This window comes from Chenopodium album, chromosome 13 (assembly GCF_948465745.1).
Source record: "Chenopodium album chromosome 13, dcCheAlbu1.1, whole genome shotgun sequence".
Classification (NCBI taxonomy): Eukaryota; Viridiplantae; Streptophyta; class Magnoliopsida; order Caryophyllales; family Amaranthaceae; genus Chenopodium; species Chenopodium album.
The window spans coordinates 42,468,178-42,481,821 of record NC_137846.1 but is presented as its reverse complement, the minus strand read 5'-3'; the positions used below and the strand labels follow the sequence as shown (position 1 = coordinate 42,481,821).

General features: G+C 31.5%; 1 protein-coding gene across 1 annotated transcript; it reads left to right on the top strand.

Moving 5' to 3' along the window:
- Positions 1-5,478: 5,478 nt before the first annotated feature.
- On the top strand, positions 5,479-12,960 carry LOC145576671 (protein trichome birefringence-like 41). The gene is made up of 5 exons (XM_081634391.1): positions 5,479-6,026; positions 10,352-10,523; positions 10,728-10,903; positions 11,913-12,071; positions 12,427-12,960. The coding sequence occupies exons 1-5, from the start codon at positions 5,671-5,673 to the stop codon at positions 12,710-12,712; spliced, it is 1,149 nt and encodes a 382-aa protein (XP_081490517.1). The 5' UTR covers positions 5,479-5,670; the 3' UTR covers positions 12,713-12,960.
- Positions 12,961-13,644: the final 684 nt, after the last annotated feature.

The window sequence follows — 13,644 nt, the reverse complement described above, 5'->3', positions numbered from 1 at the left end:
AATATAAATCAAACAATTAATATAAATAATTGGGACCATACCCTCAGAAATGATCAACCTTTCACGTCTAGGGCGAAGGCAACTTCGAACTTGGCTAGGTGTGTCTAAAACTTGTGAACGCGGTATTTTATTTGAAAAGGAAAGGCTTAGAAAGAAGGAGAAAGAATAAGCTTCTAGCTTGAGAGAGAAGAGAATAGATGATTGTTGATGATTGTGAATGAATAAAAACAGGAAAATACGACCCTAATTAAAAGAAAAATAGCCCGGAAACAATCAGAAAAAGACCGAATCCTACCTGGAATTAAACTACCTCTGTTGCAGCGCGACAGGGTCCAGCGCGATGATGTACGATAGACTTGTCGTGGCGCGCTAGTTCGATGGTTCACGCGTTTTCTAAACAGCGTACGGAATCCTCAATCCAATTAAATTCGATTTATTAACGTCCATACTTATCTTTGAAAAATCAAATTCAATCTCTTTAAAACACTTGTTTTAATCCAAATAGAAGTCTTTATTTTCATAAAAGTTATAATTATTAATTCTAATTCCATTAGAACTCAAATAACCTTCTAAATTATTCTATAAGATCAAAATCAATCCTAATAACTTTAGATATATTAATTAATGGACCCTCCACTAGATCATTAGGCCATATAAAACTATTTCAGGCTTAATTTAATATTTTGGCCATAACTTCCTCATTATTCATCGGAATTGGGCTCATAATATATCGTTGGAAAGCTCTTTTCTAGCTCAATCCAACTACACCATTATTGTACCCTTATCATGGACCAAACTAAATTGGATCGAACATTTTCATAAATAGAGTTCATTTTTGAAAATAGAAAGAAATATATTTTTATTAAAACAACCACATCACAAGACTTTTCACACTTTCACTCCATTCGATAATCAAATGACGTGAAAGATATTCATCACTGGGTTTGGTTTTTGGGGAGACACAATTAGGTGTCTACAATACTACATGTTCAAAATTTACGACTGTTCATATTTTCTTATCAAATGTTTAAAATTTGTGGTTGTTTAAATTTTTTTTACTAAATACTCAAAAGTATAGACGTGTTTCATTGCAATTGTTCAGATTTTTTATTAAAAAAAGTTCAATAGTATAAGCATGCACCTTAAAATTTGCTTATGATGTATTAGTATATCGGTATTCTCAAGTTTAAAAGAGTAGGCCAATAGCTCATGTACATGGTTTCAGAAAAAAGTAGCCCATGTACAACATCATATAAATACAAACCCCATTCTTGTGTTAAAAGAGGCTTCAAGTAAAAGAACCCATGTTATCGGTATTGTCAAGTTTAATGAAGTAGCTCTCCTTATTATTTTATTTTTTATTATTTTTTTGGCTAATCTATGAAGTAGCCCTGAGTTTTTTTTTTATTTATTTTTTTTTTAGGGTAATGCTATATGTAGGGCTGGCAAACGGGTCGGGTCGGGTCGGGTTCAGGTCAACCTTTTTACATAAACAGGTCAGGACCCCCCAACCTGAACCCGACCGGTTTACTTAAACAAGTCAAAAAATCCAATATGAACCCGACCTTATTATAAACGGGTTGACCTGAACCCGACCTGCTTTAACCTGAATTTATTTTTTTAAATAAAAACCTATAATTTCTTTAACCTGTAATTTTTTTAACCTGTAATTTCTTTAACCTGTCACATTCAAGTATTAACAACATAATTCAAGCAAAAATATTGCCATTGCCACTTCAAAATCAAAGCAAGCCCTCCTGCATTGTTCATACACTCATAATAGCAATTAGAACTTTAGAAGTAGGCCAACAAGTCCAAAATACTTCCATGAAGGCAAATAAAAGTTCAAGCTAGAAAACCTAACACATGTCCAAAATAACAGTTCTAACAACTAATTCTAGAAGAAATTAACTACAAATCAGGTTTGACTCCCCATGGCAGCTGCTGGACTTTGAGGTGCACTTTCCGGAGGACTTGGTGTATCACCCGCATCATCGTTGACTTTCATCGACATAATTTTTCCACAAAGATCTTGCAATTGCGGATCCACATTAGCTACAACCAAAAGAGTATATACAAAATTAATTTCAGCCTTAAGCATAAATAAAATAGTATATAAAAGAAACAGATAAAACTAATTATTAATACATAAAATATTTTCATACCTTCACCAAAAGTCCAATCTTTGAGGCAAATGATAGCTTCTGCTGTGTCAGGTTTCAACGAGCTTCTATAACAGTCCAAAACTCGACCACCAGTGCTGAAGGCAGATTCTGAAGCAACTGTTGAAATAGGGATTGCAAGGATGTCCCTTGCCATCTTTGAAAGAATTGGATACCTCATAGCATTTGTTTTCCAATGATATAGGACGTTTATGTTGGTTGCACGAGGAATTAATGGCTCTTCCAAGTACATTTGCAAGTCAAATTTAGCAACAACATGTGATTTGCTAGAAGAGAAGTTATCAAAATCCTAAAAGATGTTAAAAAAAAAAAACAAAATTACCAATAAAGCATACAAAAAACAGAATTTAAAAAGATGATTATCAAACAAAAAGTGAAGTGTTAAGAGTTACCATAATAAAAGAATCAGATGCCACATCAACTTGCCCTTCATTAGGCTGTCTAGAAGAAGAACGACGCCTTGATGATGGTGTTGTTGTGGAAGACTCAGTCACATAAGCACCATACAGATAATCCAATCTTTCCTTGAACTTAACTAACTCATTAGTACCCTCTATTTCCCCATACACCTTCTTAAAAGCCCACTCCACAAACTCATACTTAAATCGAGGGTCTAAAACAACAGCCACAACCATAATTATGCTAAAGTTGGTCCAATATTTAGCAAATTTCTCATTCATTCTTGCTGCCATCTTATGCATGAAGTTATCAGAATTTTCAATTTCCTCTTTCAAGAGCAAACGGATTTTCAACACATTTGGGAAGTATACATTAGCGGTAGGATAATTAGTACCCAAAAAAACATTTGTCACATCAAAAAAGACCTTCAAAAATCTGAATAACTTCTCTATTCTCCCCCACTCCTCATTAGTTGGACAATGAATATAATTTGCATCAACCTTTTGAAAATGAAGTAAAGCCTTTTTATAGTACAAAACATTCTCTAACATCAAATAGGTTGAGTTCCATCTAGTAGGGACATCTTGTCTCAATCCTCTACTTGAATCTAGTTCAACATGTGCCACACAAGTCAAAAAACGCTACTTCCTAGCCTGAGATCCTTTACAATACTTCACAGTTTCTTTCACCTTAATAACAGCCTCATTAATTTCTTTTAACCCATCCTGCACAATTAAGTTTAGGATATGTGCACAACACCTCACATGGAAATAATCCCCCCCACGTACCAAATCAAGTTCATTTTTAATTACATCAGCAAACACATCATTAGAGGAATCATTATCAAGAGTAATACACATGATTTTCTTTTGGATACCCCAATCTTTAAGCAAATCATAAACATGGTCAGACATATGGACACCGGTGTGAGGTGGAGGCAAAAAACGAAAATTCAAAATTCTTTTTTGCAAAGTCCATTGATTATCAACAAAATGGGCAGTCAAAGACATGTAACCATCGGTAGTAATTGAAGTCCAACAAACAGATGTAAGAGAAATCCTACCCCGAACTACACTCAACTCCTCCTTAAGTTTCTCTTTTTCCCTCTTAAACATTTTCAGAACATCACCCTTCAAAGTATTTCGAGACACAAGTTTAACTTCAAGATTTATATAATTAATGAACTTCCAAATAGCACTATATTCAGCAAACAGAAAAGGCAAATCATGTTTCACCACAGCAATAGACAACATCTCACGAAAAATATCATAATCAATAGTAGGAAGCCTATTCATCATAGAACCATAACTACTTGAATCAATAATCATCTGACCTACATCTTTAAAGGTCCTTTTTTTTACAGTTCTTAATGTGGCGTTTCAAATTACCAGTTCCTTTCCTACTTTCAACATTATATTTCTGGCCACATTTTTTTACACTTGCAAAGAGGGTGGCTGGTGGTTAGAGTGGTGGTGTTTTTTTTATTTTTTATTTTTATTTATTTATTATTATTTATTTATAAATTAATTTAATTATAAAATAGTTAAGTGAGAGTTAGAGACTAATTAGAGGTTAATTAAGTTAATTAGTGATACTAGGTTTCTTTGAACAAAAAAATTTTAACTTCGGGTTTTTTTTTTTTTTTTTTTTTTTTTTTTTTTTTTTTTTTTTTTTTTTACGATAAAGCTTTTTAAAGGTTTTTTTTCGCAAAATGGTGCATTTAAAAGGTTTTGTTTTTGACAAATTTGCCTTGAATTGTGCATAATCTTAGGGCCTGTTCTCTTTGGCTTATTTTAATTTAATTTAAGTTAAGTTAAGTTTTTAATTTCCTTCTCTCATAAAATATTCAGTTCAGCTCCAATAAGTTCAGTTCAGTTCAACTCATCAGTTCAGTCAATCTGAACAGACCCTATAATTTTTCTTTTAAAAAGGCTCTTATCATTTTTCATATCCGAGTCCAGATTTTTTCATTCAACCATCTCTAAGTACGTTCCATTCTTATAAATTGAGAGTAAATTTAAACCCGATACTCCTGATTTTAATGTAAATACCTAATGTGATAAGTTTTGAAAGCATTACTCATTGAATACTCGAAGGATCGATACAAACAGATTACATATTAATACTAAAGCAAATAAAATTAACCGCCGCTTCTCCAGCGATTTGAATACTCTTTTAAAGAAAACATTCATCAATAAAAACAAATAGATGATTTTACTTACATCAAGAAAATTTTAATTATTTTAGGATAACTTTATAACTGATAATAATAAATCTAAAATTAATTAAGGAGTATAACCCTGTTCTTTTCACCTTATTTTCTTTGAACCTAATTATATTTGTTGAACTTAAATTATTTTTACTGAATTGAAACAAATTTACTAATGTAAATTTTACCGATTAAAACTTATATGCTTATTCTGTATTCTATGGAGCATTTATTCTTTGGAGTAATTGATTTTTTTTTTTATTAAATTGAAATTATTTTTATTTGTATTATAGTGAAATTATTTTTAATGAATATTATTTTTTTTAGATGAAGAAAACAAGAACTTAGAGTGGTCTGATTTACTAAATTAAGCTTAACTGAACAGATTGGAGCTGAACTGGACTGAACTGATTGGAGCTAAACTGAACTGTTTATAATATAAGGAAATTAAAAACTGAACTAAATTAAACTAAAATGAACTGATTGGAGCTGAACTGAACTTAAGCCGAAGAGAATAAACCCTTAGATTTACAATAACTTATACTAAAATAATGGTTAAATGTTTCTTATATCGGTTAAACGACAAGACTAAACATATGTTGGCCACAATGTAAAAAGGCCACAGTCTACACCAACACAAACAGAACACAAACACTGTCACACACACTTACCTTATTCAATTTCTACAATAAAAAAAAAAAAATAAATAAACAACCCAAAACACACAATTCAAAAACCAAACTTCCGAACCTAAGCACACTATATATGTAAAGTACACTCACATCAAATTAAAGATAACAAACTCAAATATAATAGGAGCAAAAATAGAGAGAAATAGAAATACACTCTTTCTCTCTCTAGTTGTTGAGAGAGAAAGAAATGGGATTATGGGCGAAATGCATAATCTCTCTCCTCTTGATTGGTGGAATCATGATAGCAGAAGGAGGAAGTAGCAGCAGAAGAAATAGTAGTAAACACAATACTAGTAAAAGAAATACTATTATTAGTAACAATAATAATAATAATAATAATAATAATAATAATAATAGCAACAATATTAATAGAAATAGATGTGATTATTTCAAAGGAAGATGGGTGGCTGATTTCTCTTTTCCTCTTTACAATTTCTCTGCTTGCCCTTTTATTCAGAAGGAATTCAATTGCCTCAAAAATGGTAGAAGAGATCAACTTTATCTTCATTATGGTTGGAAGCCTCTTTCTTGCAATTTAGCCAGGTAATTTTTCTAATTTTTTTTTATGTTAATGATGCAATTTCTTGTTAATATTTGCTTTTGTATAGAAAAAATGGTTTTGGCGAAAAAATCAAGTGAAAAGAACACCGGGGTGGTGTAGATTTGGATATTATTCCAAAATTAATGTGAATATTGTTGGAAAGCTAAAGTTAGGTTGAACTTTGTTTCATTGTTGAAAGGTTCATTTTGCTAGTTTTTGAAATTCTTTCTTGATCTAGCAAATGAACAAGAAAGTAAATAGTGGGGAATTTTCTTTAATTTGTTGGAATATAAAGTTGGTGGGTGTAAGTGTAATTATCAACTTTATTAATCATGTGAACTTATATCAATATATCATACCAACATAAACCATTTTTTCCCAATTGGGTTACTAAAATGGGAATACATTTAGTAGTAATGATTTTTGGTTTTTAGGAAAGATTAGTACACTATACTAAACTAAAACTATTAATGTGGAGTGTTTTGAAGCGATAAATAATGTATGGAGTAAAATAAAGAATTAGTTAAGTGATCAGTAATATGAACTCGAAAAGAAGATAATTGTGCATAGTGACAAAGCAATTAACGTGCACTCTTAAGAACACGTATGCCAATAATATTGGCATTGGAGATTGAAATTTTTTATTGGGGGTTAATGAAGGCAAATCTATGTCGTGGTGTTTTTAGGATTCAACATCTTATGATGAAGGGAAAATTACGCATCAAAATTGAAGAATATTTGTTATTTTATTAATTTAATTTTAACAATTGAACACTTTTGGACTTTTGGTGAATTAGAGTGCGGCGATTGGGTGAATATAGCACGGGCTTTTTGTCGGTTGCACCTATTAAAAAAGAAGTAAAACTTTACAGCTAAAATTATATAATTTTTAATATTAGTACAAAGTGACATAGAATTTATTAAATGATGATTTATAGGCTAAGTTGATAATATGTTTTAATAAAATTGTTTAATTTTTAATATTAGTACCAAGTGATATAGAATTTATTAAAGGATGATTTATGGCCTAAGTTGATATAGAATTTATTAAAGGATGAATAGTGCAAAAAGTCCATTGTTGCAATATTAACAGAACGGAGGAAGTATGTTTTAATAAAATTATTTAGTTTTTAATATTAGTACAAAGTGACATAGAATTTATTAAATGATGATTTATAGGCTAAGTTGATAATATGTTTTAATAAAATTATTTAATTTTAATATTAGTACCAAGTGACATAGAATTTATTAAATGATGAATTAAGGGCTAAGATGATATAATATGGTTTAATGAAATGAAAAAAGTGATTTTAATTTGACGAGAAATAAATAGAATAGAAGTGGGCACACCAATAGACAGTTAATACCAGCATTGTGGTGTTGTATTGGTACCCCAATTGAGAAAAAGACTGGCAAATGACAATTTATTCATTCAGCCATTATGGCTTACAATTTACAACAAGCAAGACCCAACAAGAATTGACCCCAATGAATGATTTTAACTATCAATATCGTTTTCTACAAGTCTTCTTTTTCGCCCCTAACTTTCGAACGAGTTCTAACCATAATGCGTTATAAGTAGAGGTGTTAATGAATCGTTGTGTTTGGATGGGGTTTGGATGGTATTGAGGTGATGAGTATGACTTGTTTGAGTCAATTTATATTCGAGTCAACCGATTTAATCATGTTTTGAAAGTGAAATTGTATGAGACAAATAAATCAACCGAATTACTATGTAGCTCTATTTGGCTTATCGTAAGTCATAACCGTAATAACAATATTGACCTAAATACATAAAAAAAATATTTATGTAGTACTTATGATTAACCACATTAAGGAGCTCCTTAACAATGAACTAATGATTGTAATTTTTTTAATTTTTTTTGTTTACCCTTGAATGAAGTGTTCCTGACAATATTCTTTTACGGTAAAAATGAAATAGAATAGAGGAGCAGCAAGCATTATGACAAGTAGCAACAATTTATACGTGACAAATCAATTAGATCACACCTGTTTACTTGCCATTTTTAATTCCTACTATACTCTGTAACCCACTCTTTATTACAGTAACTTTTTTTAAAGGATTTTAATCATTTTTTGAACATGCAACCCAATCTTGTCATTTTTACTCTTTTATTTGTTAGGGTATATTATAACAATGAAATTTCTGATTTTAGTTTAAAGTGTTTTTTTAAGTACTAATATCACGAGTTTTCCAAAAAAAAAAAAAAAAAAAAAAAAAAAAAAAAACCACAAAACACTAATACCACAATATATTTATTGATTACGGAGTACAAAATATAGTCAATTGTCTTAATAATTTAAAGAGTATTGTAAAGTGACATTACGAACTTATTTACTTAACATAGATAAGCTATTCAAATTGAATTTTAAATAAGAATGAGTGGTAAGTTAGAAGTGATTATGTGGCGGTTGAATATTTATATCAATAGCCCGTCTAAAATTGGATTGGGTCAGGTCAGGTCAGGCCAATGGGTTGGACCCATTATAATCATCTCTAAAATAAGTGGATGATATAAATAGAAATGAAAAGCTAAAAGACAAGAAGACTGATATTGATGCCAATACTTACAAGCTACTCCAAATTGAGATAACTAAACACATAACACCCATCAAATTGTTGCACAAACATGTAGAGTGGTGTGTGCAATGCGTGTTATATATATGTATCGACATGCACACTTAAAAAATTCATAGATATAGTTTCGTTAAGGACTCTCAATCAAGGTTATGTAGGATTTGGCGGGTAAAACATTCCAAGCAGTACGAATGGTGTGCAGTTAGTGATTACTCCTATACATTTTGAATATTTTTCCCTGCCATTTAGCCATGAATATGCCAAGTAGTTTTCTCCATGCATTGTTTGCCTTTATAATTCCCTTCATCTAACATCTACTTTGTCGAATTAGTTTCTTGTGTTCCTACAATTGAAGTTATACCTTTATTAATGTTAGTTGATAGTTACTCCCTCCATAGTCTATACTATTTACTCCGTATGTGTTTAATAAAAAAAAATTTGTTTGTAGTTCATAATTATGATCTATAAACAAAAAAACCATCGACATGTGGAATCCTGTTATTGTCAATAAAACATAAATTAAGGATATAAATGGCTAATGTATATTTAGCATATACTCCTTATTGTCAAGGTTTAACTTACTTGGTAAAGTTATTATCATAAATCCTTAAATTGGCATGGGTTTTAGGATAAAGAGTTGTTTAAAAAAAATTGGCATGGTTTTAGGAGCATAAAAGATTAGACATTAGTAGAACATATGATATGCACCGACAGATAAAAAGTTTACAAGGTTAGAAAATTACATGAATCACACGTTGTTGATGTTAACTGGCACATTGGGTAATGGACCATATCATATGATATAAGAGTGGATAGGACAGAGATTCTTTTATGTAATTTAGTCCACCGACGCCCCAACATAGATGTGAGCTACATTTTCACGGGCTACACGCTGGGAACCGTGTTTCTATGTCTTATTTCGTGTCTCCCATTTCATTCGCCTCTTTTTTTTTTGTACTTTTTTGTAACACTATAATCTAATCTTTTATGTGTCATACATTAACTCCATACGACCATACATAATTGTGTTAAGTCAATATAAAAAAAAAAAAAGTTTTGTTATTTTCATCTTAATTGATTTAAAATATACAAAGTTGTGTCTTTGTATTGTTTGGATTTTTTAGATCTTGTTTGTATAGTATGTTGTACGGTGTAATCAAACTTATCACGTGCAAGATTGAGTGAGTATAAGAGTTTTGCGTTACTCGTATTATTAATTCTATTTCTATCTATGTCAATATGAAATTGCGTCATTTGAAAAAGATGTCAATAGTTAAAAAATCAAAAGTAAGCATTTTATGAACGCACCCTTACCAAGCTTGCTTTAATCTAGTAGTTAAAGCTTCTTCTCTAACTATGACTTATTTTTAGGTTACTGAATCAAGTTCTATTAGGGACACTTTGAGAAAGAGAAATTGTGTTACGTGTCCTCTATCCTCAAGTTGTATAGTTTTAATTTGGCCAAGACCGCATTGGCTTGTAAGGCTCACTCATCCTCGGCCTAGTTTCATTACCTAGCATGAAAAAGAGTGAAAGAAATACACGTAGTAAATCTTAATAAGATTATATGATGAGAAGGTATCATTTTATTATCTAGTTTTAGCATTTTATAGACATGGATTATTTGACTACTTCTACATATATAACTATCTAATGTTTGCATTAAAATTAACCAACTAATGAAACTTCAAGCTAATCAAGTTTGTGTTAAATTTATTTATGTTTCAGATTCAATGCTCGAGATTTCTTACAAAGATTTAGAGGGAAAAGCATAATGTTTGTGGGAGATTCACTAAGTCTAAATCAATGGCAATCTCTTTCATGCCTATTAGTCTCGGGTGTACCTACAGCTAGATATACTCTCACACGACAAGATATGATTTCTACATTCACTTTTACGGTAAGTCACTTATTTCCAATTCAATATGCATTGAGAATACAATTACTTTTATGACACCTTTACAACTGATTTTGTTTATTTTTTGCAAGGCAAATAAAGGTGGTTTGATTTAATAAAATTTCTTGCATCATAGGTGTTATTTCCTATACAAAGATGTTGATGTTTGTTTAGATTGTAGTTGTATAATTTTTAATATTGATACAGGATTATGGAGTTAGAGTGATGATAGACCGAAGTGTGTATTTGGTAGATGTTGTAAGGAGACGATTTGGAAGAGTTCTAGATTTGGATTCCATCACCGGAGGTAGATTATGGAGAGGCATGGACATGCTCATCTTCAACACTTGGCATTGGTGGGGTCGTCGTGGACCCACACAACCGTTAGTCCCTCCACTCGATCCTACTTTCTTACATTATATTTTAAGTTCGAAAGATTTTTCCTACAGACAAGTTTTGCAATGGTTATAATAAAATTGTAGCCATTATTAAAACACAATCTACATCATTGATTAATGTTATGTAAATAAGGGTCATTGATTTAAGTTGACAAAGAAAAAAAAACCCCAAAAAAATTTCTTTAACTATTTTCTTTACTCCTTTATAAACTAAACTACTACGACGGCTTCCAATCTTCCATTGATAATAATCTGCAAAGTATGAATAACAACAATCCACTAGAAAAATTATGCACCATTGTCAATCAAAAGAAAGATATTGCAATTTAATAACTTTCCGATGCTAAGGATTCCGACGAATTTGCATTTATTGTTGAAATTTGCTGCCAAAAAGCATCAGAAACTTAATTCATAAGATTTATGGGGAGAATTTGATAGAAGAGTGGGGTGCAGAGAGGAGAGAAAATCACATAAAAAGAATTCAAATTAGTGAAAGAATGAATTTGATCCTATCCAATCATCCATGTAGTTCGTATTAAATTATCCAATGTATAAATCATATTTCTTTTTGAAGATTAGTTGGTAGTTTTCCATTGATTGTTTGTTATATATACTTCAATCATATCCATGTTTTAGTTGTTCCTCTATAGTTATTTAATGGAGATTAGGATGAAGGTTAAATACTTAAAGATCATCAATGGCAGCGACAACTGACAAGTAGTTTTTTTCAGTTTTTTTTTTCTTTTCAAAATAAATTAGTTTTTAAAACATTCATATTTTAGAAGTCAAATATTGAATGGATAAGATTAATTATTAATATTTAAATGGTTGAGATTGAAATTGGTTATAATGGCCACATTTTTTATGTAGCTATTGAATAGTTTTCCTTTTCCTAGGCAATATTCACTGCTAATTAGATAAATCAAGGTCACGAGTTTTACGGCATTTTTTAGTATGGACTTTCTCTAATGTGAGAAATGTTTGGGTTGTGTAGATGGGACTTTATCCGAATTGGAAACGCAACGCTCAAGGACATGAATCGTATGGTTGCCTTTGAAAGAGCACTTGGTACATGGGGTCATTGGTTAGATACCAATATCAACCCTTCAAAAACTAAAGTCTTCTTTCAAGGAATTTCTCCTTCTCATTACAAGTAAGCATTTCTATTAACCCTCTCTAAATCATTACTTTGTTTAGTTTATGTACATTTAATTATAACCTAGCACTATATAAATCAACAAAATAATATGTCAATTTACTTTTAACCTGTAAAGGCAAACTTTTATTTTATACAATATTTAGGTGAAGAAAACAATGCTCTGTTTGTATTTTCCTAAATGTGAAAAGTGTAGAACACGTATATAAGCTTAAAAGGTTGTCGGTTAATTTCGTATAGGTCGTACACAATTGAAATATATTACGTACTTCGTGTATTCATTTTATAGTTTTCCTAATTAAACATTCTTAACTGACCATGAATGTTGGAAAATGAACTTGATGAAAACCAGTGGGAGTGACTGGAATGAGCCAGGGGCTATAAACTGTTTAAGACAAACACAGCCAGTGATAGGGTACAACTACCCCGGACCGATGCCTGAAGCCGTGACAGTGGTGAAGCGAGCTCTAAGCAAGATCAAGACGCCGGTGACATTGCTCGATGTTACACAACTATCCTTGTTAAGAAAAGATGCACACCCTTCTATTTATGGGCTCTTTTCGATGGATTGCAGTCATTGGTGTTTGCCTGGAGTTCCTGATGTTTGGAACCAAATTCTTTATAATTACATTCTTTAACAAAACCCCATTTATACTCAACACATTATTCTTGTTACTAGGTGAGGTGACTATCCATTTGATTCATACCACTATTTCAGACTATATTTACACTCATTTATTACATTTGTATTTCATATTTTTTGGTTTTGATATCCAGAATATATATACTTTGTAGACATTGTAGTAGTTAAAATCATTTTTATTGAGATATATTCTAGACAGTACTCTGGATATCCAAGCAATAAATTGTAGCTCATTTTCTCTTAGCTTCTCATTTGTTAATTTAATGTTACTTATTTTTTTATTGGAAAAATTGCAAAAAATAATACAACCTATGGTGGTTCTTTTTTAATAATACAACCTTTGAATTATTCCTGAATATTACAACTTTTAGGGGTATTAATTTTAAACAAGACAAAAAACTTGTAACCTGTTAAACCAGTTACACATGATACGTGTTGTTATGTAATTGGTTTAAATATTAATTTTTTTAAAAATAAAAAATTTCTGAATTTTAATCATTGATAAAATTGTTTAACATTTAATTAATACCTAATTATAACATTTAGTATTTTAAAGCAAATTATTAAAAAAAAAAATGAAAATTTCACTCATCCCCCTCCCCCATCACCTAGCCACCACGTTTTCCACCACCCAGCCACCTCTTCACCCCCTCCCTCACACGCAGCAACTTCTCGGCAACGCTACGACCGGCGCCCAGCTTCGCCGGCCAACCCACCATCTCCTCTTATCCCCTTACCCCGACCTCACCCTTCTCCCGTCATAATCGCCCAACCAACAACAGCAGCACCGACCACCCCCGTATCTCCCTTCGCTGCTCCCAGATGCACCACCAGGCAGCCATAATCAGCACCACGCATCCTGCTCGCTTCGCTGCTCCCACACGCACCACCAGGCAGCAATTAATGCCACCACTGCAGCCCCTTTTT